This window comes from Equus przewalskii, chromosome 27 (assembly GCF_037783145.1).
Source record: "Equus przewalskii isolate Varuska chromosome 27, EquPr2, whole genome shotgun sequence".
NCBI classification, from domain to species: domain Eukaryota; kingdom Metazoa; phylum Chordata; class Mammalia; order Perissodactyla; family Equidae; genus Equus; species Equus przewalskii.
The window spans coordinates 41,344,959-41,369,129 of NC_091857.1; the positions used below are offsets into that span (position 1 = coordinate 41,344,959).

The 24,171-nt window shown below is 51.3% G+C and overlaps 2 protein-coding genes across 5 annotated transcripts; one reads left to right on the plus strand and one right to left on the minus strand.

Moving 5' to 3' along the window:
* The first annotated feature begins 4 nt into the window (after positions 1-4).
* YBEY (ybeY metalloendoribonuclease) lies at positions 5-5,489 on the plus strand. 3 transcript variants are annotated; one of them, XM_070598014.1, is made up of 5 exons: positions 5-229; positions 1,158-1,409; positions 2,417-2,545; positions 3,829-3,897; positions 5,127-5,489. In XM_070598014.1, exons 2-5 carry the CDS (start codon positions 1,200-1,202, stop codon positions 5,211-5,213), a joined length of 495 nt encoding a protein of 164 aa, XP_070454115.1. In that variant the 5' UTR covers positions 5-229; positions 1,158-1,199; the 3' UTR covers positions 5,214-5,489. The 3 variants fall into 3 exon arrangements, 2 of the variants coding, with proteins under 2 accessions (XP_070454115.1, XP_070454116.1); XR_011534061.1 differs by having other exon boundaries at positions 92-229; positions 2,417-3,425; XM_070598015.1 differs by lacking the exon at positions 3,829-3,897 and having other exon boundaries at positions 92-229.
* Positions 5,490-9,500: 4,011 nt separating this feature from the next.
* Positions 9,501-22,333, minus strand: C27H21orf58 (chromosome 27 C21orf58 homolog). Of its 2 annotated transcripts, XM_008509455.2 has the most exons (8): positions 22,022-22,333; positions 21,061-21,121; positions 19,598-19,671; positions 18,394-18,549; positions 15,758-15,869; positions 11,455-11,594; positions 10,830-11,062; positions 9,501-10,424 (listed from the first exon to the last, which is right to left on the minus strand). In XM_008509455.2, the coding sequence occupies exons 1-8, from the start codon at positions 22,079-22,081 to the stop codon at positions 10,379-10,381; spliced, it is 882 nt and encodes a 293-aa protein (XP_008507677.1). In that variant the 5' UTR covers positions 22,082-22,333; the 3' UTR covers positions 9,501-10,378. The 2 variants fall into 2 exon arrangements, with proteins under 2 accessions (XP_008507677.1, XP_070454114.1); XM_070598013.1 differs by lacking the exon at positions 10,830-11,062.
* Between the last annotated feature and the right edge of the window lie 1,838 nt (positions 22,334-24,171).

Sequence of the window (24,171 nt, forward strand, 5' to 3'; positions counted from 1 at the left end):
GCCCGCTTCCGGCCGCGCGCGGCCGCGCTCGCGTTCCGCCTCCCCGCTGAGCTGCGGCGGGGCTTCCGGTGCGCGGGTTCCAGGCCCCGGTCCCTGGCATCGGCACCGGTTCTTGTGCGCGCTGCTTCCTCCCTCCCAACCGGAGCGTCGTACCGCCTCGTGTGCGGCCGGGGGCCTGCGCTCAGGGCCGGGGTGTCCCCCTGAGCGGTCCCTCGGGAAGCCGGGCCTGGTAAGGCCCAGCCCTCCACCTGCGGCACCTTGTACCACCCGCTCCCCACCTCCTTCATCCCGTACCACCGGCTCCCCCACCTCCTTCACCCCGTACCACCGGCTCCCCCACCTCCTTCACCCCGTACCACCGGCTCCCCCACCTCCTTCACCCCGTACCACCGGTTCCCCCACCTCCTTCACCCCGTACCACCCGCTCCCCCACCTCCTTCACCCCGTACCACCGGTTCCCCCACCTCCTTCACCCCGTACCACCGGTTCCCCCACCTCCTTCACCCCGTACCACCCGCTCCCCCACCTCCTTCATCCCGTACCACCCCGCTCCCCCACCTCCTTCATCCCGTACCACCCCGCTCCCCCACCTCCTTCATCCCGTACCACCCCGCTCCCCCACCTCCTTCACCCGGTACCACCCCGCTCCCCTTACCTCCCCTCATCCGGTACCACCCTGCTCCCCGACCTCGCCTCATCCCATACCACGCTTCTCCCCTCATCCGGTACCACTCTGCTCCCCTCACCATCCCGTTCCTGGCTCCCCAACCTCCCCTCATACCACGCTGCTCCCCTCACATCCTCTCATCCCAGTCCACCCAGCTCCCCCCACCGTACCGCCCTGCTCCCCTAACCTACCCTCATCCTCCCTCCACCATCTCACCCTGCCCCCCCACAGCCCCCTCCTCCTTGTGGTCCTTCCCCTCCACTGGCCTTAATTTCCTACTGGCTGTTGTTCTCTCTTCTGGCATGCCTGACTCTCTAACTTCATTTTATGTTCCCTCGTTTTTCTATCTTTCTTATGATGAAATATAAATTCTCTTCAATTTTTCAATGAATTTCACCAAATAAAGTGATTTGATTGTGTGTGCATGTGTGTTTTTACAGAATTATCACTTCCTGGTACTGATTTGTCTTCTCTTAAAATTTAACCACAGGTTCCTTTACAAGCATTTTTAAAGGGCTGAGTTGTTCTTGAAATGAGTTTGGTGCTCAGAAATCTACAGCGAGCCATCCCCCTCCGGAGAGTACCACTCCGCAAGAAGATAGAAATAGTAAGGAATATTTTAGGAGTGCAGAAATTCGACCTGGGGATCATTTGTGTTGACAACAAGAATATTCAGCACATTAATAGAATCTACAGAGAGAAAAACATCCCAACCGATGTGCTTTCTTTTCCATTTCATGAGGTAAAAAGTGTTTTCCTCTTCACCTTATCTAGCCTACTATCCAGTGTAAATTTCTTGTGTTGATTATACTACAGATGTGATTTTTAAGTTTTATTTTGAAAACTTTGAAATATACACAAAAATAGAGATCAACCCCTATTGATTGATGCCCATCACTGGAGGAGAAAAGGCAATTGGACTCCTCTGTCTCCTCTTAATGCTATTAGCGAATTAAAAGAGAAATGAAGTCTTCTACAGTTGTAAGCGTGATTCAATAATGAATATGTGTGGTTGAAAAATTTAAATAACACTGAAAATGAAAGAACTGACTTGGGTAAATATTTTCAACAAATATGTGAAATATAAATAAATATGCTGTCAGGTCAGTATCTCCATTAAGTAAATGTCTCATTCAAGGCTTCACACATTGTTAGTAGCAACATAAATTGGTGCAAGCCTTTTGGAAAGCAGTTTGCCCATGTACTTGAAGATCGTTTAGACATATGTGTACTCTTTAACCCACTAGTGTCACACCTAAGAAAATAAAAGAAGGGAGAAGATAAAACATTGTGTATAATATTAAAATATTCACTTATTTTCCCTAACGGGAAGAAAAAATGTTAACACCTTAAGTATTCATCTATGGGTGACTAGCTTAGTGTGGACAGTCCTCAACTGAATGGACTGGTTTTTATGGTCTTTATGTGGGAAAAAAATGTGAAAGATTGTTTAAGACAAAATACCAAGCCGAAAGAACAGAAATACAAAATTGTATCCATGTGGTGGTTTAACTCCATAGAAGTTGTAGATCTGTGTGATTTTGCATTGGGAAGGATGAAAGAAATGGAAAGTAACTCATGTGACAAGGTGGAAACATCTTAAGTCACTTGGTGTAGGGACTCTGCTGAACACCACCCCCTGCCCACCTGGGGACTGTGAGGGGGTCTCCCAGAGTGAGATCTGTAGGCCTGTGGTGGGCTTAGCATTCCTGAGGTCATGTTCTCCACTTCTGTGTTTCCTCCTTGCAGAATCTGAAAGCAGGTGAAATTCCCCAGCCAGATTTTCCCGATGACTATAATTTGGGAGACATTTTCCTAGGAGTAGAGTATATCTTCCAGCAGTGCAAAGAAAATGAAGATTACTATGACATCCTGACTGTAAGTGGGAATGCTGAAATGACAGAACCTGATAGCGAAATAAACACCAATGTCCTTCATCCAGGCCATGAAGAGGTTACAGATGTGACACCTGCGTCCACACTGTCGTCCACGTGTAGGACAAGGGTTGTTGAGGGCAGCACCCCTCTCATCATCCCACAGAGAGAGAGTAGAGAGCCTGGAGCCTGGGGTCTGCAGGCTGGGGGCAGTGTTGGGTGAGTGGAGAGGATAGAGAACATCTACGTAATGGGGAAAATGGAAGCTCCCAGAAGTGGCCCTGTTTTAGCTTTTCTCTCTGGAGATCAACAGGCTGTGTTTAGCTGACTCAGACCTGCTGAATAAGCTTTTTACTAAACTGCCCAAAGGGGGCAGGACTCTAGCCTCCAGAACGTTCCGGATCTGTCTTTCTTCAGCTTGATGAAAAAAAGGAAAAAAGGGGATGAGGGTGTTCTGAAAAACTATGTATGTAACTGAATCATATTTTAACTTCCCCGTGGATTCAGTTGAGGTGCCTTCCTTTGGCTGAACAGCTGTACCCTGAATTACCTTTTTGGGGATCCTAGTGCTTCTGTGTGCCTTGCAGCAGAGCCTCCCAGCCAGACCCAGTGGGAGCAGGTGTTAGGGGCCTGCCTGCTTCCTCGGGTGAGGGGGGTGAGGGTGGGACTTGCCCAAGGAGGAGGCTGTGGTTTCCTCCTGAGAGTGACAGGAGCCCCAGCATGGGCAGGATGGTCAGCACAGGCTTCAGCTCTGGAACCTCTGGCAGCAGCTGTGCACCCTGGGAGCCCTGGGGGGGCAGTCGTGGACGTCTGCTTCCACTCCCCCACACCTCCTGAAGATTCTCTTACCCGCAGCAGAGGACCATCCCCACTCTTAGGACCATGTGAGTGGCCAGGCCGCTCTCCTCCCTGCTGGCTCCTAGCTGCATGTGGGCTCCTGCCAACAACCTTGGTACCCTCCACTTAGCCCCCCTTGTTCTGGATGTCTCCACAGTCCCCACTCCGCCACCCCGCCCCCTCCCCACCCCACCCCAGGGGAGACCCTGATCTTCACATCCCGTGACAGGGCCCTGGCCTACCTGCTGCCCCCTGACTGCACCCCTGTGTCCTCACCCCCTGCCCACACCCTCGGTGCTGCTGCCACCTGCTCCCACAGTCCTGCCCGGGCAGGGAGGAGGGTTCTAGCCTCCACGGTGTAAGCTGAGTTCTCCCTGCCTCCTCCTCCCCTCCCTGGGCTCACAGCTTGGTCATATTAGCCCCTGAGGTGGCTTTTAATTGTTCTGACAGGTGACTGCCACACATGGGCTCTGTCACTTGCTGGGGTTCACACACAGCACGGAGGCCGAATGGCAGAAGGTAAGGTCACCCCTGTCCATTGGCATGTGCAAGGGGGTGCCCTGCCATGTGCATCAGACCACCCAGGAAACAGGGCCACCCAACCTGCCTGTTACAGTCAAGTATAAAAACCAAAATTGGAAAAAACAGTAAAATACGGAATTTTATAAATGTCTGCTTTATAAAAAAGACAATCTGTTTTAAATATTGGGCTCCCCAAATGCTGTTAACTGTGCTATTTATTCACTACTGAAAGGAAGGTCTGAGCAGAGAGACTGAATGCTATAAATTCTATAAAATTCTAATGGCTTAAAGTTAGAAAATCTTTACAAGAGAAATTGTGACAATACTTATCAATTGGAACAGGATTTAGGATGTGCAGGCGTCCAATAGAGACTGTTGGGTAAAGTTATTTAGCAGTTTGTTTCATCAAAGGGTCAACATTTACACCATTTATGAAGGTCTGTGTTGGTATATATGCACTATATTGTGTTTAATAAACTCAAATTATATTTGTAATAAAACAATCAGGTTTTCTAAAAGGCGTAAAAAGACTTTTTCTCATTAACAAAAAAGTCCTTGATGCCTTTGGCCTCCCAGGGACCCATCCTAGGCTGGGTCCACACCAGCCACACACTGGCTGGGCCCTGCTCCCAGTCGGATACTGACCCTGCTGTGGCCCCTCGCTCCCCTCCTCCCCACACCCACAGACCAGGAAATCCTTCAATGATGGCACCTCCAGTGGGGCCAGTCTTCCAGGGACCCAGCCCTCCTGGGGTTTCCCCACCCACCCGCCCATTCCCCCAGGAGGGTCTGTCCTCACGCACCCGCCTCCTGTACATCCTGGGCCTGGCTGGCCCATGTCCCATCCTCCCTAGCCACCCCATCTGCCACATTCTGCGACCCCAGGCAGGCTCTCCTCTTTCCTACCTGAGACCACCACCTCAGCCCTGGCCCCCAGCCCTCCTGCTGCTCCACCGTTTCCCCCGCCCCCCCCCCCCCCCCCCCCCCCGCAGGCAGTGTGTTAGCACTCCCTTTGTGCCAGTGCTGGCAACGGAGAGCAGAACCCCAAACTGCCCTTCAGCCTGTGTGAGAGGCCGAGGCTCCCTCATGCCACAGCCATGGACATGGGCCATGGGGAGGGGCTTGCAGAAAAGGGGACCCCTGGGATGAGCAATGGACTTCCCAGGACCTGAGGAGGCCAGGCCAGCTGGGCGAGTCCACAGTTGTTCTCCTTTCCTTTCTTTCAGATGTACCAGAAGGAGAAGCAGGTTCTCGAGGAGCTGAGCCGGCGCACAGGGACCAGGCTCCAGCCCCTGAGCAGGGGCCTCTTCTGATGGCCATGGTGCCCGCAGGATACTCCAGAACACAGGGACGCAGGGTTGGTGGAAGATGGACCCCTCCCTTTGAACTCTGAGAATCAGGGACTCCCCCAAACTGAGGGCCCTGCTGGACATGGCTGTCTTGTGGGGCTGCAGAAGTGCCAGCCCATGCTGGGGCTTAATTTCATGAGTGGAACCTGACTGTAAAAGTACAAGAGAAATTTCTACTCCTTACATAGAATACAGCAGACTTGTTTTCAGTATTGTAAATAAAATAGTTCCTAACTCTTAGAATGGACAAATGGAACACATGAAACCCCCTCCTCCTTGGGGTTCTGCCTTTGTACAGAGGCAGTTCCCTCTCCCACTTCCTCAGCCCACTCAGTAGTAAACAAGCAGCCTAGGGTGGGCATGCTCCTCACCCTCCCCACTGGAGTCCTGGTGGATTCAGTCCCCACCCTACCCTCGGGAGTGCTGTAACCTGGAGCCTTCACTTGGCGCCTCTATGAGGGGAGGGACAAGGCTGACCCTTGGGGTGGCTGCAAGGCCCAGGATGACCCCACAATGCACATCTCCCATCTGTTGCGTCTCCCAAGGTGGGTGTGGCCCCTAGTCAGAGCATTTGGCTATAGATGGTACCTGAGTCCTCTGTGTAGCACTGGCATGGCTGGAGCTCTGGGGCCCCAGTTCCCCCTCACCTCCCACTGAACTACAGTAAGTGTCTTCTGGCTCCAAGGAGGTGCCTGGGCCCTGACTGCAGCATCTCGTCCTCCCAGAGGAAGGTGCCCCTCCTGACAGTATTTCCTGTGTTATTTTCTGAGTATTAAAGTCAACCCAGGAGTCATCACAGAGCTTCGTGTAGAGCTGCTCAGAGCACAGGGCATCACCAGTGGTAGCAGATCATGGAGAGATGCTGAGCCAACTCAGAGCCTCCATCACCTGGGCCTCACAGATACGCGCACTGACCATAGAGCCACAAATCCTCCAAGGAGCTCTGAGGAGGTCGTGGCAAAAAAACATAGCCTCTCAGAGGCCCTTTTTTGGCCTGAAAACTGAGGGATACTACAATTCTGAGAACTTGTTTCTCCCACGAATCGATTTTAGAAACATAAAAACACGTTTCCCGCTGAATTTGTGTCCTGTCTCAGCCAGGACTTCCCCAAGCTCTTGGGGACACAGAGTTGGGCCATTTGTATTCCTGAGTCACTGTTGGCCATGCATGGTCTGCTTCTGGTCAAATAAGCTTGTTCTCAGTTTAAAGTCTAACACAGCAAAGACCAAAAGTAACCCCAGTCCTTTTTAAGAGACTGAAGGGGTCTTGGGACCTGCTGGTCACTTCAGTGGGTATTTCGGAGGCTCCTCCATCTACCATCAGAGCTGACCCTGGTGAACCTCTGGTCACATCCGGCACAAGCAGGGTCCTGGGCAGTGGCCTCACAGCGGAACTGCAGGGGGCCAGGGGTGGGAGGTCCAGCTTTACTGGGTGATGCCCAATGGTTCTGAAGGGGCAGATCACTTGTTCCCCTGCAGCCTAACTCAGTGACCCTGGGGTCCAGACCCCAACTCCCGCACACCCTGACCCCTCCACTTGGATGGGTGTCCATGCGTGCACTGCAGCCATCCTGCGTCTGTCCTGTCACCAGTGACCCTCTTCATTGGCATCCCTTCCACTGTGAGCTGACTACTCATATCTTAGGCCCATTTTTCTACTAGTTTTTCTTTTTTCTTACTGATTCAGAGGTGTTTTCATATATCACTGAAAACAATAGACTGTGAGCAAGTGTCCCTCAGACCTTCTGAATCTGAGAAAAGGCCACCCACTGTCCAGTCAACGACAGTGTCATCTGCCACCTGGCCGTGGAGCTCCATCCTGGCTATTTCATTCCATTGGTCATTTCTGCCCACCCCTGACCTGGCTCCCACTGCCCTGGCTCCGGAGCTTCCTTCAAAGCCAATGTCTGCCAGGGAAGATCCCGCCTGCCGCTCTAGGAGTCGCTTGGACTCCTTGGCCCATTACTCTCCTGCGTATATTCAGGATTCAGCTCCTGAGCTGTGAATACCTGGAATCTTGGTGAGAGTTACATTAAATTTGTAGACCAGCTGAGGATGTTAAGGCTCCAGGCCACACTGGTACAGCATCTCTTGCTTCGTGGGTCTTGGATGTCTTTCAATGACTGTCATCATCTCAGCACAGGTGCGCATGATGTCTCCATAGGTGCCCTGCCAGCACCCCATCACCACAGGGGAAAACTTTCTCAGCTCAAAACAGGAGTTAGTGCAGACCCCACAAGTTAAGGGTTCAGTCCCACAAGACTGCCCCCCACTTCAAACCAGGGTACCCACACTTCTGTCTGGCTTCACTACAAATCAGGGTTTCCATGACCCCTCCCTGTGGTTCAGTAATTTCCTAGAATGGCTCACAGAACTGTGGGAAACACTGGTTTATTATAAAGGCTACATATGAACAGCCAGGTGAAGAGGCATATAGGGTGTCGTCGTAATCTTGGGGCCTCCAGGACCAGTTCAACTGACCCCTCTCTTATCAACAGAGTGACTATGAATTGCCTTTCATAAAATGTGCAGTCACATAGTCAGAGCATGCACAGAAGAAGAAATCTTGACCTGAAATGACGTCTGAACCAAAGATCCTCCTCCCCACGGAACCCAAGGACCGGGACACGATCAGAACTTGAAAGTCTGACTCATCAGAAGTGAGGGGTCCCTCATAGAGGAAGATCTGGTGTTAAAATTCCTTCCCCACCTCATCATAAATGTTTAGAACCCCATCTTAAAAATTTAGAACGTCATAAATGTTTAGAACCTTACCATAAATGCTTGAAGACCACCAATCAAAACGTGTCCCACCAGGGTTTCTTCATGCCAGCGTGTTTTCCCTAACCTTAAATTTTCCCCAAATCCTGATTCAGGGAGACAGATCTGCGGGCACACAGCTCTGTCTCCCTGCAGATCCATCTCACAGAAGAAAGCTGAGCTCTCTTCCCAAAGGCTGATGCCATAATTAATTGGCTTATTTATGTACATCAGGCAAGAGAACCCCAATTTTGTGTGGTAACAAGGTCTGGGAGGGTCCGAGCACAGGAGCTTCCATCCCTGTGGAGTTGGGGTGCATCGCCCTCACAGACACATTCACCAACCCCATCTTCTAGGGGTTTTCATGGCGGGTCCACCTCATAGGCAGGATTGATTCAATCCTTGGCCCTCGGGATTAACTCAGTTTCCAGCTGCTCTCCCTCCCTGAGGTTGGGGTGGGGCTGAAAGTTCCAACCCTCTCATTCCATGTTTGGTTCCTCTGGCATCAGCCCCATCCCTGAAACTCTGGGCCAGGCGTGAGAGAGTAGAAAATACATCTATCACAGTCTCTTCCTACAGTTCCCAGTACAGAGCTCCTGAAACCCTTGTGCTTTCATGGGTGATAGGAGTGTCTTTTGTCCTAATGAGGTGACCCTGGGTGGGTTCCTGGGTGGGGGCTGGTCACCAGAAAGACCAGGTCATATCAGAATCCTGGAACTTTCAGCCCCACCCCCCATCCTCCAGAGAGGGGAGAGGGGCTGGAAATGGAAGTAAGGATTGATCACGCCCACGTGAGGCAGCCTCCATAAAATACCAGTAGTTCGGGGTTCAGGGAGCTTCCAGACTGGTGAGCACCGACAGAAGCTCCCACATCATGACACTCCCAGACCTCGCCCTGTGTATTTCTTCGTCTGGATGCTCATCTGTATCTTTATCATTTCCTTTAACAAACTGGTCAACGTAAACCAGTGTTTCCCTGAGTTCTGTGAGCTGTTCTAGCAAATTAATCAAACCCAAGAAGGGGTGATGGGAGTGACTTACATCTGGTTGGCCAGAAGCACAGGTGACAACCTGGACTTGCAATTTCCGTCTGACATGGTGGGGGACAGTCTTGTGGGACTGAGCCCTTGCCATGTAGGATCTGATACCTTCTCCAGGTAGATGGTGTCAGAATAAAGTTAAGTTTTCAGACCCCCATCTGATGTCACAGAGAATTGCTTGCTGTGGGGAGAAAAACCCAGACATTTGGCAACCAGAAGTGAAGGGTTCTGTATGAGAGTAAAAGAGACTCACGGGCAAGAGAAACACAGGAGGAAGAAACGGGTTCCCCTACTCAGGAGATGAACAAAACAGAGTTTTCCAACTTACCAGACCATCCAAAGACAATTGACTTCTGTCAAATTTCCTCCCTCCGTCGAATTAATAATTATGTTGATAAATGAAAGCAAAGAGAAAAGCCATGTTAGATAAAGTCAACGTGAAAGTAGGAAATCAGGTCAGACCTTTAATTGGTACATTTAACAAGAGACTTGATGTCCCATGCGCTGTGCTCAGGCCAGCCCGCCCTTGTGGGCACACGTCACTCTCACGGCTCCCAACCTTGCCGGAGAGCCGGGTCAGCCCAGAGGGAGCTTGCGTGCGGCCAGATGGCAACTCTGACGCCACCTTGCTTCCTCTGACCAGCACTCTGGAGAACCTGTGAGGGCCTAACGATGCAACAAGGGGACAGGATTCCTGCTTGTGCAGAACTTAGGGAAGAGATCATTTATCCCAAAAAGGGCCAGTGAAAACATGCATAATACTTAAAAATGACATTTTCGTGAAAATAATATTAAAACAGCATTAAAACCATAATTCCACAGAAAAAAAAGTAACAAAAATTACAGAAAGAGTAATGTTTACGTATTCATGTCAGAGACCCGACCACCAGAGAGAGCAACTGGGACAGAGGAAGCCCCTCCCGCAGCCCATCTGCACAAGAACCTTGTTTAGCTTCTCGTATTTATTTCTAGGAAATAAGCTGTGCAGACCCATGTTCAGATCTATCCGCAGACATCAACAGAAGTCACGTCAGTTCATGCCCGTCAGCTTCCTCCACTTTAACGGGAGCCTCTCCCTCTGCCACACTATGGCAGACACATTTCCCAGTTATCAATCTATTTGACCGTGTTTATGGTATTTTTCCCATTGGAAAGTTTAAGATTTTATGTGACTAAATCCATCAATCTTTCTCCTATGGCTCCTGAGCCGTCTTTCCTGATGAAAGCCCTGCATTTCCTCATGATCCTCAGAGTCCAGCATCCAGGGACCCCGACTGCGCCCGGTGGGAGAACAAGGACCCTGCTGCTTGTCAGAGCTGATCGTGGGGGTCACAGGCCTGGAGCCTGTGTGGTTGGGATGCCGTCGGATGCCAACCTAAAGGAAAAGCAAGATGTCTGGTGTAGTTCCTGCCCTGGCCTGGCTTGCAGACGCCATGCTGCAGGTGTGTCACCTGCCAGGGCTCTGGAGGGGGCCCTCACAGCTGTGTTTTGAGAACTGGACATTCTCAAGGCCACCCCTGCTGGGCAGGACAAAGGACCCAAGCCACAGGCAGCTTCCCCAGAAAGTTGGCATGGGGTCCACACTCGGCTGTGGCGGTGAGGCTGAGGCTGCCATGGCCCTTCCAGGTTCCTTTTCAAAGTCCCTGCTGCAGCCGCAGGCCTGACAAAGACAAGGGGTCCACTGGCTTCTCAGCAGGTGTGAGGTGGGGGAGACCCCGGCCCTGGTGTCCGCCCACCCCCCAGACCCAGGAAGCTGGCCTTAAGCCCAGCCAGGACTTACACGCTAAGAGCGGCCGCTGGGGGGGCCACGTGGTGCACGGTGGGCAGGAAGCCGGCTGTAGGTGGGAGGGCGGTGGCTGAGACCACAGGGGGCCACAGGGAATAACCCACTGGGGAACCAGGTACAGGGATGGCCTGCAGCGGGGCTGGGGGTGTGTAGTGGTGGTGGTGATGCACAGAGGGTGGCTTCTGCCTCTCAGCTCGCAAGATGGCGGGGTGAACCTGCTGCAGTTCCTAGGCACAGCGCACACACCGTCCATTTCAACTGGGACCCTGGGCTGCTCCCAGCCACCCCCTTTCCCTCCACCCAGTTCCTGACTTATGTGGGGTCAGAGCCCTCGATGGGCAGCTGCGGGCAGGAGGTGGGAGGGGAGGGCAAGGCTCTAGCAGGTCTCATCTGGCTCAAGGAGGCAGCTTTCTGGGCCCCGAACTACACAACCTGCTCATCTGGGTTGGGACAGGGGACTACTGGGGGGCTTCACAGACATGTCACAGGCCCAGAGCCAGAAATATGCTTTTCAGAGTTACGCAGACACACAAGTTTCCAGAGAAAAGCCATCCCAGGTCCTCTGGTTTTGATTTGGGGGATCACCTTTACCTTGATGTCTGCTCCCGGCAGAGCCTACCTGTGGGGTGGGGTGCAGGGAGGCAGCCTGTGGTCCTCCAGAGGCCGTGAGCGCTGATGGGGGTAGGGCTTTGAGCATCAAGTTTTGCATGATGATCTGGTGCATTTGTGCGTTCTGCATCAGCATCAGTTCCACCATGTCTGAAAGGAGAGGCCAGGAGGGGACTCAGTCATTCACAGACAACAGACTGATGAGCGGGTCTCTCCTGAGAACAAAGCTTTAATCTCACACTTGTTGAAACAAATGTTTCAGTGCATTGCAAGCAACAGAGAGCCTTTCGCACAGGGTCTGTGGTGTGCAGGTCTATGGGGGCGTGTCCTGAGACCTGGAACTTCTAGGTCAGAGGGTGTGCGCTTAAAAGTGCTGTTGATGGTGCCCACTTGGGCTCCCAGGAGGCTGCTCCACTTTGCCTTCCTGCTACTGGATTCTACAAATCCACCTAGGCTGCATGGTGGCCCCCCAAAAGGAGTCCACGTCCTAGTGCCCAAGACCCCTGATTATGGCCTTATTTGGAAAAAGGGTCTTTGCAGATGTAATTGAGGATCTTGAGGTGGGACCTCCTGGATTATCAAGGTGGGCCCTGAGTCAAGGACAAGTGTCTTTATAAGGGAGAGGCAGAGGGAGATTTGAGACAAACAGAAGAGGAGACACAGGCATACACCCCACAGACACATGCAAGTCACTCACCAGGGGCCCGAACACATTCAGAGCAGCGTAGCTGCAGTACCAGGACCCCCAAACCCAAAAGAACGGGCCTGCGCTTGGTGGGATAATAATGGGAGGCTGCCAACTGACCCCTAGCGATGTCCACACCCTGATCCCTGGAACCCATGAGTGTCTCATTAAATGGCAAAGAGGGCATTGCGGATGGATTAAGGTAAGGATCTCAAGATGGGATAGAGGTAACCCCCAGTGTCCATCAAACAATGAATGGATAAACAAAACGCATTATGTTCATATGATGGAACATCATTCAGCCTCAGACAGGAAGGAGATTCTGACATATGCTACAACGTGGATTAACCTTTTTTTGTTTTGGTGAGGAAGATTGTCCCTGAGCTAACATCTGTGCCAATCTGCCTCTATTTTGTATGTGGGACAACACCATAGCATGGCCTGATGAGCAGTGTGTAGGTCCACTCTCAGGGTCGGGACTTGCGAACCCTGGGCCACTGAAGGGGAATGTGTGAACTCAACAACTGTGCCACCAGGCCCCTGGATAAACTTGAGGACATTATGCTGAGTGAAATAAGCCAGTCACAAAAGGACAAGTGCTGTATGATTCTACTTAGATGAGGTCCCTAGAGCAGCCAAATCCACAGAGACAGGAACTAGAATGGTGGGGTCAGGGGTTGGGAGAGGGGGAGGGGATGTTGTTTAATGGGGACAGAGTTTCAGTTTTGCAAGATGAAAAAGTTCTAAAGATCTGTTGCACAATGTGAGTATAGTTTACTATAATTAAGATGGTAAATTTTATGTTTTTTACCACAATTTTAAAAATTAATTAATTAATTAAAAATAGAATCTGAGTGGGCCAGCCCAGTTGCATATTGGTTAAGGTCGTGCACTCCACTTTGGCAGCCCAGGGTTCATGAGTTCGGATCCTGGGCGCGGACCTACACACTGCTAGTCAAGCCATGCTGTGGTGGCTTCCCACATACAAAATAAAGGAAGATTAGCACAGATGTTAGCTCAGCAACAATGTCCCTCACGAAAAAAAAAACAGTCTTGGGATGGGGAGATTATCCTAGATTTTCTGGATGTCCTTACTAGGGTCCTTAGAAAGTGTTGAGAGGAAATAACTGTCAACCTAGATTTGAATATCCAGCAAAGCTAGCATGTGAGAACAAGGGAGATAAACCTTCCGTGAGAGAATGAACACCAAGGTGGTGCAGAGGAGCTTGTGAAGGATCATCTCAAGATGATAGAAATGATTCCAGAAGGATGGGTGAGAGACAGTAAAGGGGGAGGACAGATATTAGGTAAATTCCAACAATATTTTATGTATGAAATTGTACTAGTGTCTACTTTTGTGAAGCTTTTCTCAGAGGTGGAGCTGAAACGGAGCAGGACTGGGTCAGTCCAGAGAAGGAAGGGAGCCAAGTGTCCCTTTTGTTATGGGGGAGGGGGTGGCTCAAGTTACTGTGTGTTTAATTTTATATAAAACAGCCCAAGAGTTCTCCAAAGTACTCTTGAGATTTCATATTTTTCTACTCAAATATTTGATCCAGTTGGAACTTGTTTCATTTTTTTACCACTGATTTTAAACACCACTTCTCTTTTAGGCATACAAGTATTTGTACACACACACAGCACACATGTGCCCACACAAACACACACACAGTTTGCTCAGTTTGCCTCTGACCCTGACAGGTTGTCAGTAAAGTTCACCCGGAAGAACCAGCAATGAGTCGTGCTGAGAGATGCAGACGTCCCCGGGAGTGCGCACATTGTGTCTCTGTAACTCCAGAGTCACCTTTGTGTGGGTCACAGTGTGGACGGCACCCCTGCATGGGCTGCATGGCCACCTTGAACCAGGCCTGTGAATTACAGCACACGATGGAGCCACAGTAACTAAACAGGTTGGTATTAGTCACTGGGACAGAATTGAGAACACTGATCAGGTGATTGATTCTACACAGAGGTCTGCCCCCAGACTCCTAACACCATCAGTCATTTGGGAAATGCAAATTAAAACTACAGTGAGGGGCTGGCCCCATGGCTGAGTGTTAAGTTTGCATGCTCCACTTTGGTGGCCCAGGGTTTTGCCGGTTCAGATCCTGGGTGCGGACCTGGCACCACTCATCAAGCCATGCTGAGGCGGCATCCCACATAGCAGAACTAGAAGACCTCCAACTAGAATATACAACTGTGTACTGGGGGGCTTTGGGGAGAAAGAAAAAAAGAGAAGATTGGCAACAGATGTTGGCTCAGGTGCCAATCTTTAAAAATAAATATAAAAATAAAAATAAAACTACAGTGAACTACCACTAACCTTCTATTAAAATGGTTGAAACTAAAAAGACTGACTATACCAAGTGCTGGCAAGGATGTGCGAGAACTGGAACTCTCATACATGGCTGGTAGGAATACAAAATGGCACAGACACTATGGAAACAGTTTGGCAGTTTTTTGAAAAGGTAAACACACACCTGCAATATGATTCAGCCATTCCACTTGTAGGAATTTACCCAAGAGAAATGAAGACATATGCCCTTGGGAAGACTCAGACATGAATGTCCATGCAGCTTTTGTGGTGATAACCAAAAACTGGAAAGAACCCAAATGTCCATCAACAGGTGAGAGGAGACACCAACCGGTCCATCCACACAATGCAATGTTACTCAGCAATGGCAAGAACCGTGGTTTGATGCACACAATTAGAGTAATGAGTCTTAAAACGATTATACTGAGTGAAAGAAGCCACACAAAGAACAGTATGAATTGTGTGATTCCTTTTATATAAAAATCTAGAAAATGCAAACTAGCACATAGTGGCAAAAGCTGACCAGCAGTTGATTGTGGAGGGCAGGAAGGAGGCAGTAAGCAGCGCCATGGGAAACTTTAGGGGTGACGGATGTGGTCACGTTCTTGATTTAGAGCTGGGTTCACAGGTATTTACATCTGTCAAAACTTATGCAATTGTACACTTTAACTCTGTACAATTTATTCCATGTCATCTCAGTAAAGCTGTTTTAAAAGTCAAGTATTTAAGTTGTTTTAAAAGAAGCAGTGGGGGCCAGCCCAGTGGCGCAACGGTTAAGTTGGCACGTTCTGCCTCTTGGAGGCCTGGGGTTCGCTGGTTCAGATCCCAGATGCGGACATGGCACCGCTTGGCAAGCCATGCTGTGGTAGGCATCCCACATATAAAGTAGAGGAAGATGGGCATGGATGTTAGCTCAGGGCCAGTCTTCCTCAGCAAAAAGAGGAGGATTGGCAGTAGTTAACTCAGGGCTAATCTTCCTTAAAAAAATTTTTTTTTTAATGAAATAAATAAAAAAATAAAAGAAGCAGCAATTGTACCAAGGTTTTGGTAGAGCTAATAATTGGAAGAAGAGGGACTAGAGCCCAATTCCTTCAATCTTAGGCTAGGCCTCTTTCTTTTACCTCTTGCTTTCTTCCCTCAGACATGTCCATCATATGAGGATTTTTCAAAGTTAAAATTATTTTTATGTTTCATGTAAATACATAGCTTCAGTTGAGGAGCCAAAAGCTAGGATACATGACTATCCTGATTACAAAATATTTTTTCTTTCAGTAGAGAATTTCATAAACCCATAACAATTTAGTACGGAACACTCACCTTCCTTAATACTTCCTGACCTTTGAGTGGGGAAGGCCTGGGGTGGGGCAATCTGTGTGATGAGTGGCTGCTGAGGCAGCTGCTGAATGATAGTGGCAGGAGGCTGGGGGACCTAGGAAGAGCCAGATGATTAGTTACCTGAATGTGCCCTTGGAAAGAGTGTTTTATAGTATCCACTCACCCACCCACTCACTCATCCATCCACCCACCCATCTACCCATCTGTCTACCAACCCACCCACCCACTCACCTATCCATCCATCCATCCATCCATCTACCCATCTGTCTACAAACCCACCCACCCACTCACTCACTTAGCCATCCATCCATTCACCCATCCACCCACCCACACATCTATCCAGTAGTCCATCTATCCACCCGTCCATCCAAGGGGAACTTTAAATGATTAACCCTAGAGGTTAAATAGATGGCTGAATAGATAGACATAGCTAGATATTTGAGTATGGGTATCACTTAGGACATGGTATATTATGGACTGAATGTTTGTGTCCCCGCTATTCATATGTTGAAGCCCTAACCTTCAATGTGACTGTACTTGGAGATTGGGCCTGTGAGGACGTGAGGAAGGTTAAATGAGGTCATGAGAGTGGTGCCCTAATAAGAAGAGGAAGATACACCAGAGCTCTCTCTCTCTCTCTCTGTTATGTGAGGACACAGTGAGAAGGCGGCCATCCACACGCCAGGAAGAGAGCTCTCACCAGGAACTAGATTGGCCAACACCTCCATCATGGACTTCCAGCCTCCAGAACTAGGAGGAAATAAATTTCTATTGTTTAAGGCGCCCAGTCTGTGGTGTTTGTTATGGCAGCCTGAGCCCACCGAAACATGGTATTTTTAGTGTTTCCTATATTTCTTGTCTTTAGTAGGCTGAGTCAATCCCTGGTTTCATTAATTCTGGGTTAATAGAAGCATCCGAGGAATTTGTCATGAAATAACCTCTGCTTCTCCCCCGAGTTAAACAACACACAACAATCCAGCATGCACTGGGTGACTGTGCACCAGAGAGACCTTTATTTTAATCCTTTCTGGATGTACAGGCCCTGACCTTTCCCTCTTTCTCAGTTCACAGAAAGGATGGCACAGACCAGGGGTCGGCACACTTTTTTGATAGAGGGCCGACAGCAAGTTGTCTGGGCTTTGGGAGCCACATGGCCTCAGCTGCAGCTACCCCACTCTGTCGTTGTAACTTGAAAGTGGCCACAGACATGTCAGCAAATGAGGGTGAGCAAATAAGTGTAACTTTTTTTATGAACACAGATTGGCATTTCGTATCATTTTCATGTATTACAAATTCTTCTTTTGATTTTCCCCCCAAACATTTAGAAGTATGAAACCATTTGTAACTTACAAGCGGTACAAAAACAGATGGCAGCCCAGCTCTGGCCCATAGCCGTAGTTGCCACCCCCTGCATAGCCCAAAGTGCCATTCTTAGGGGGCTGTGCCTGTCCTGGCTGATGGGACCCACTACCTCGTGGTCTCTGGGTCCAGTTTCTAGGAAATTCATCGTAATGATCAAGCGCCCTGCCTGCCCTTGGTGTCTTGGGGCTGAGAGTGAAACACGCAAGCATGCCTGGGCCCTGAGGGAGTGCAGTAACTGTGAACATCTTTGGGATTGGGGACAGCCTCCGGTACCTACACCCCACCACTCCCATGGTTCCTGGAAGGAGGTTCCAGGTGTTGGAAGGCAGGAAGGTACAGGCTGGGAATACCTGGAACCTGGACACAGACAGCCCAGAGGGTCTGGGGACTCCATTCGCATGGGTCCCTCTGAGACTGCCCCTCCCTACTCCATCCACCCCACCATGTGTTGCCAGTGTCCTCTTCCAAAGGACAAATGCCCTCCAGGTCATGGAACGAACCTGCTGGCACCATCAGTCTCCCTGGCCAGCCAGTCCAGAACCTTCTCAACTGGACCCTGCTCACCTCTTTGGCCTCTCTTCTCCCTGGTCATACTGAACTTCTCCCGAGGCTTTGAGGCGCCAGGTCCCTGGCTTCTGTCCCTCCCCGGGCACCGACCTGCCTTCTGATATGTTCCCTTTTGCTTAAGAAAGTAACGGTTGCTTTCCACTGCTTGCACCCAGAATGCTGAATGAAGGTATGAGGACCTCAAAATTGGAATACTCTTTTACCTTTTTTAATCCTGCCCTTGAAATTAGGGTCTTAAGCTTCCCCTGATCATTATGATGTTTGGAAAAAGAGTTGACACACTTCTTCCCCAAATTCAGGGACCCCCTGGTGCTGAATCCCCCTAATACTTCTGTTCCTGGTGCAAAAGTTAGGACTGGGGCTGGAGGCAGGAAGGCTGAGCTGAGACTCCAGCCCCTCATCTGTAATGAGAGGAGACCATTCCCTCCCCAAAGCCAGTCTGAGGGTGCCTGTGAGGGTGATAGAGATGAGCCACCGAAGTCTCCATACAGTGCCCAGAACACGGTGAAAGGGAGCCACTGTTGGCTCTTAGCCGACTGACCGTCTTCAGAGCACTTTCATGATGCTGCAGAGGTCGGCCGAGAGGTGTGGGAGAGGAACTGTCATCTGTGCTTAGATGAGAGGTCTCCATGGGCACGTCACCCTCCCCACCTAGGTTCTACCCCAGGTTCATCATGAGGAAGACTCACTGAGTGTTGGATGATCCGTGGCGGCTCCAGGGCCAGTGGAGGTGGGGAGGCTGCAGGGTAGATGCCCCTGGGGGGCACTTCCTGGGGGATCCCTGACCCAGGGGCTCGCTCGCTCCAGGCCTGAGCACGAGAGAGCTCTTCCAGGAGGTGATGTTCCTGCAATGCCAATGCAGAGCCTGCTGCACTGAGGAGGTAGCCACAAACGCCCAATGAGGAGACCCCGTGAGGAGACCCAGTGAGGAAACCGGTGAGGAGATCCAGTGAGGAGATCCAGAGAGGAGACCCGGTGAGAGGACCCAGAGAGGAGATCCAGAGAGGAGACCCAGTGAGGAGACCCAGAGAGGAGATCCAGAGAGGAGACCCGGTGAGGAGACTTGGTGAGGAGACCTGGTGAGGAGACCGAGGGAGGAGACTTGGTGAGGAGACCCAATGAGGGGACGGTGTGTCCTGGGCTCGTCCTCCGACTGCCTGGTGGCACCAATGCACAGAGGTGTGCCCTCTGTGTGGGTGGCCTTAGGACTGCCTGCCACTGGTCTCCATCAGGCTCTCCTCCTGCCCCGACTCAGGGCACAGGCGCAGCCTCCCTGGAATCAGAGCCCGGCCCTGGAGAGCAAAGCCTGAAGGCTCCTCATGTGGGGCCTACATGAGAATAAGGCTTCTTGTTAAATTTACCAAACAATGTGAACTAGCTCTGGGTGTTCTTTTTTTCAGACAACAGAGTATTCTCTCTCTTTCTTGCTTCCACATCTACTTCACTACAAAGTATATGTTTTCATAACTATCCATGTGGAATCAAATGCATCGTGTGCATGGCCATCACCCGCTGCTGGTGAACTTAGTTTGGATGAAGCCCCTGAGGGTTCTGGAATCCCACTTCCTGTGGGCGGACTCTTTGCACAGCATTTCCACCTTGCATAACGTACAACCAAAGCAGGTTTTTAGCTAACAACACCCGTGTTAGATCCCAGACTGCAGGAAGCGTGCGCGCCTGTTTGGGCTTTCCCCGTGAGGCCTGTGATCTGGGTCTGAGGTCTTGTAGCTGCTCAGAATTCATCAGTTATCTGTACACAAGTCGTTAACATCAGAGAATCAGCGCTGAGTTCAGAAAGACTCCCCGGAGCCTCTGGTCTGAGTGTGGTGGCCACTAGTTTCAGCCAGAGAGAGCTCGGGCCTAGGTTTGCTGCGAATGCACGGGTGGGCCTACCCAGAGTTTCCGAAGAAGGTCCTTCCTCCTCCGCAGAGCACTCTGCAGGGGTGCGTCCAGCTTGTCCCTGTTTCCTGGAGGGAAGCACACACTGAGGAACATTCCAAGTCTTGTCATTGCAGACCCTGTCAGATCACCGCTAACTCACCTGCCCCCAGGGCCTGGGGGTGACCTGGGCAGAAGAGGAGGGATGGTGCCTGAGGGGATGGAGCTCAGGGGTCACCCCCGTTGGGGTTTATATGGGCAACGGGAAGGCAGTCAGCTTGCTGAGTCTTTGAGTTGGCATCTGTCCAATGGATTGTCTTACTCCTGGAAAGGAGCTGGAAGTCTCACAGCATGGATTCCTACTCGGAGCCCAGGCACCCCTTCCTCCTGCAGCACCGTGCCAGAAAGTCCCTCAGGCTCCGCTGGACGCTGATGAGAGGAAGGAGGCCCTCACAGGGCTTGTGGTGACCACAACCAGACTGTGAGCCCAGCCTCCCAGCGTCTGGAGCCACCCTGTGTCTCCAAGCTGCATGGAGGCTGGCATGGTCTGGCGAGCCTCAGGTAATGCTGTCCATAGCATCCTTGAGTCTGTGCCTCTCTGAGGAATGGGTCCCCACTCAAGAGAAGGCTCTGGAAGGGGTCTGGCTGTGGCGTCCTTTCCTCTGGGCTCAGCAGGCCTGCCTTCCTCCACTGGGGTACCAGGAACAGCCTGTCCTTGGAGGGTCTCCAGGAGTCCCTGCCCCCAGCCCATTGGCACTGCTCCATGGTTCTGCTCACATCCCTTGGGCAGGTGACCTGGTTTGGGATTTTCTATCTGGATTTGGGCCTGGGACTCTGCCTGCTGCCCTCAGGAGCTGCCTGGAGCCCCAACAGCCTGAGGGGCTACCCCATGTAATAAAGAACAAGCAATGCTCTGCAGGCCTCCGCAGCATCTTGCCCAGATGTCCCCAAATCCAGACTCCGTCACCAGGAAACAATCCCCTTCCCTGGTTCCTGAGGCCTGAGCACCTGACCATAGGCCAGGGTTAGCGGACGCAAAGGGGTGTCTGGTTTGAGCGCTCAAGGATGCGCAGACCTACATGGATGGGACAGGAAAAGCCCCTCATGCCCCCTCACCCCAGAGCAGGCTCAGGGCAATGTGAGTCTGAGCCAGCTGTGGCCACTTCTGAGCTGGGCAACCTGGGGCACATTAAACAGACCTCTCTGTGCCTCCACATTCTCATTGCAAAGTGGGAACAAAGAATGTACCTCCTCTTGGGGTTTGCAGACTAAAGGCGATAAGATATGAGGGTGTGCCCAGCAGAGCACCTGGGGTGTGTGTGTGTGTGTGTGTGTGTGAAAGATGAAAACAGCCTTTCAACTCTGAATGAAAAGAAGAGCCTTAAGGACAGTCTTGCTGTAACAGGAGGTAAGGAGGGACCTCAGCGACAGGGGTCTCGTGCCTCCCTATGCAGTTCTATGTAGCGGGAGGCTCTTACCTGGCATGAGGTGGGCATCCTCAGAATCCCCTTCCACATTCTCACGCTCTTGCTCCAGTTTCTGTGAGGAAAAGAGTCCATGATGGGGACATGTGCTCAGGCACAGGCTTAGGGTGAGAGAATGACTCGGAGTGTTCTGAAGGTTCGGAGGGTCCTGAAGGGACCAGCACCTCAGACGAAGGGGATGGGAGCAGGCAGTGCTGTGTGACAGAGGTCTGGGTCAGGTGGCAAGGGTCACGTACTGGCTTAGGGACCTTGTGGGTCACACTGCCCATACGACACGCACATGCTCCACCCTGGAGTCTAAGGCAGATGCACTGATGCACATGGCCGCCTTCAGGCAGCTTTCTAGGGAGCTCGACTCAGGCCAGCTCTGTGTCCCTGCCCACCCTGACCACCCACCTGAGCCCTGGGCTGAGCGGCCACAGTCTAGGCCCGTCCTGGAGTGACCCCTGCCTTCCCCTCCACAGGGAGGTCGGGGCTGTGGGGCAGCGGAAGAGAAACAGAGCAGGTGGGGGGCGCAGAGGAGCTGCTGCACTGGGTGGCTGTGAGGACAGCTGGTAGTGAACCACACAGACCCTCAGAGAGGATAAGAAGATGGGTGTGAGGACAGGTCCACCAGGCCCGGCCCACGAGGCTGTGGGCTCTGCACTGGGCAGGGTCGCTTCCTGGAACACTGAAGCTGGGAAGCTCCACAGTGGAGCTCTATGGGGCCCTGGACCTGCTCTGGCCCCTATGTGCATGCTGCCTTCTGGCTGAGGAAACTGCAAGAAGAACCCACTTGGTTCTGTGTAAATGCAAAGAAGAAAAACCAAGAAACCACAGTCCTTAGTTACAAGGCTAAAAACCACTGAAAAGAGTTTTGTTTTGGGAGCAGGAGTCTGCTCATAGGTATAATATATCACCTTTAAAAGCTGTGCTCCTTAAATGGGTTAAAAACATGACCACCTCACTGTCTTACCTTCTCCAAGAGTTTCAGTGTCAATCGAGTCATCTGATCTGCCACTGAGGAGTCCAGCATCCTGGGACCACGGGAGAGGAGATACCCAGGTCCACCTCCCTCCCTGGTTCTCAGTCATCTGAAGGAAAGAACTGCTCAGCTAGAGGGAAGCAGCCCCAACACTGGTGCTATTGGAGGATTCCCATGCTGGGCTTGGTCACCTCCTGGAGACCGGCCTATGCAGGAGGGTGGCCACATCCCCCTAGACTGCAGAGAGTCCACAGCTCACGCGGCATCGCCTTGGCAGTTGCTGGGTGCTGCAGACACAGGGAGGCCCCAGGTTGCCAGGTTTCAGCGGAGAGTCCCTCCCAGGCCCCGCCTGTTCCACATGGGGGTTACCTGTAAACACTGCTGATACCCAGGAGTGGCCAGAGTCTCAGTGGGAAGGCAAAAGTGGTAGCAGCTGGAGACAGAGGGCAGTGTGTAGTCTTGGGAGGGAAAGTTCCGATGCACCCATGCACCACCCACAACCTCGGGACAGAGCCCAGAAGAGTGTGGGGTGGGAGGAGGGGGCGGTCGCATCCATCCTCCATGCACAGCAGGGGCCTGCCACCGCCTTATCCATTACCACCTCCTAGAGGACATCATACCCCTCTCAGGGACCCTCAGAGCCAGATAGATGGGAGTGAAGCTCAGACACTGGGGCAGGGAGAGGGGATCACCTGCCTGTGTATTTTAGGAAATTCTGGGTGACAGCAGGGGTAGCACCAGGGAGCTGGCCAATGACCTACCTAGGGACTTCTGGGTGGGGCTCATAGTGGGCCCACCCCACAGGCACCTAGCTGGCACCTCGAAGGACACAGGGCCACCCGGGGACACCACCCCTCCAGGAGGGGATGTGACTCCAGCATTGGGACTGCCCTGCGGGGACCTCAGCCCAGGGATGGGGTTTGGGGGTGGATCCTGGTGGCCAAGGGATTGGGGACAGCTGGGGGCGGAACCTCCAGCCAGGTCAGCACTCTGTTGTGACCCACCTGCAGCCAGGGCTTGTCTGCAGGGCTGCAGATGGTGGGGAGTGCACTTGGCAAGGGAAGCCTTTTATAAATGGTGCTGTACACAGAGGCCAGGGCACAAGCAGATCAAGATGGCCCTTCACGTGCACCGGCTTTCCACTCCAGATTTACAAATCAGTAAACCTGACTCATGATTTGAAATTGGAGCCCATGACCAGGGGCCGGGTCTGGGAGGGAAGCAGGGCGTCAGCAGCTTACAGCCCACTCCTCAGTGCATGTGACCTAGAAACTAGCATCAGATGGCCCAAATTGGGCTAGAAGTCCCTTAAAGTGCCCATACACTTCAGTATCTATGGTTTTATATGTAACATAATCCTAACATTCAAAGAGATCTGAGTGTGCAGAAAAACTAGTCAGTTTAGCTAAGCAACTCAAGGTATCTAGGAGGTAATCCCAGTGGTAAAAATAACACAAAAACCCAGTGGGTATGAGTTTGTTAGAGTTTTTTAAAAAATAACTTTATTTTTTAAAACAGTTTTAGATTTACAGAAAAATTGAGAAGATAGTACAGAGAGTTCCCATGTACGGCTTCCCCTATTATAAACATCTTGTGTTAGTATGATACATTTGTTACAATTAATGAACCTATGTTGATACACTATAATTAACTAAAGTCCATATTTCATTTGATTTACTTATTTTTTTGCCTATTGTCCTTTTTCTTTCCAGGCACCAGTCCAGGGCACCACATGACATTTAGTCATCGTGTCTCCTTTGGCTCCTCTTCTTTTGATGACCCTGACAGTTTTTTTTTTTTTTTTTTAAAGATTTTATTTTTTCCTTTTTCTCCCCAAAGCCCTCCAATACATAGTTGTATATTCTTCGTTGTGGGTCCTTCTAGTTGTGGCATGTGGGACGCTGCCTCAGCGTGGTTTGATGAGCAGTGCCATCTCCGCGCCCAGGATTCGAACCAACGAAACACTGGGCCGCCTGCAGCGGAGCGCGCGAACTTAACCACTCAGCCACGGGGCCAGCCCCTAGATGACCCTGACAGTTTTGAGGAGGACTTGTCAGGTATTTTGTATGGTGTCCCTCTACTACTAGGATTCATATGATGTTTTCTCATGATTGGACTGGGTTTGTGGGTGGTAGGAGGAA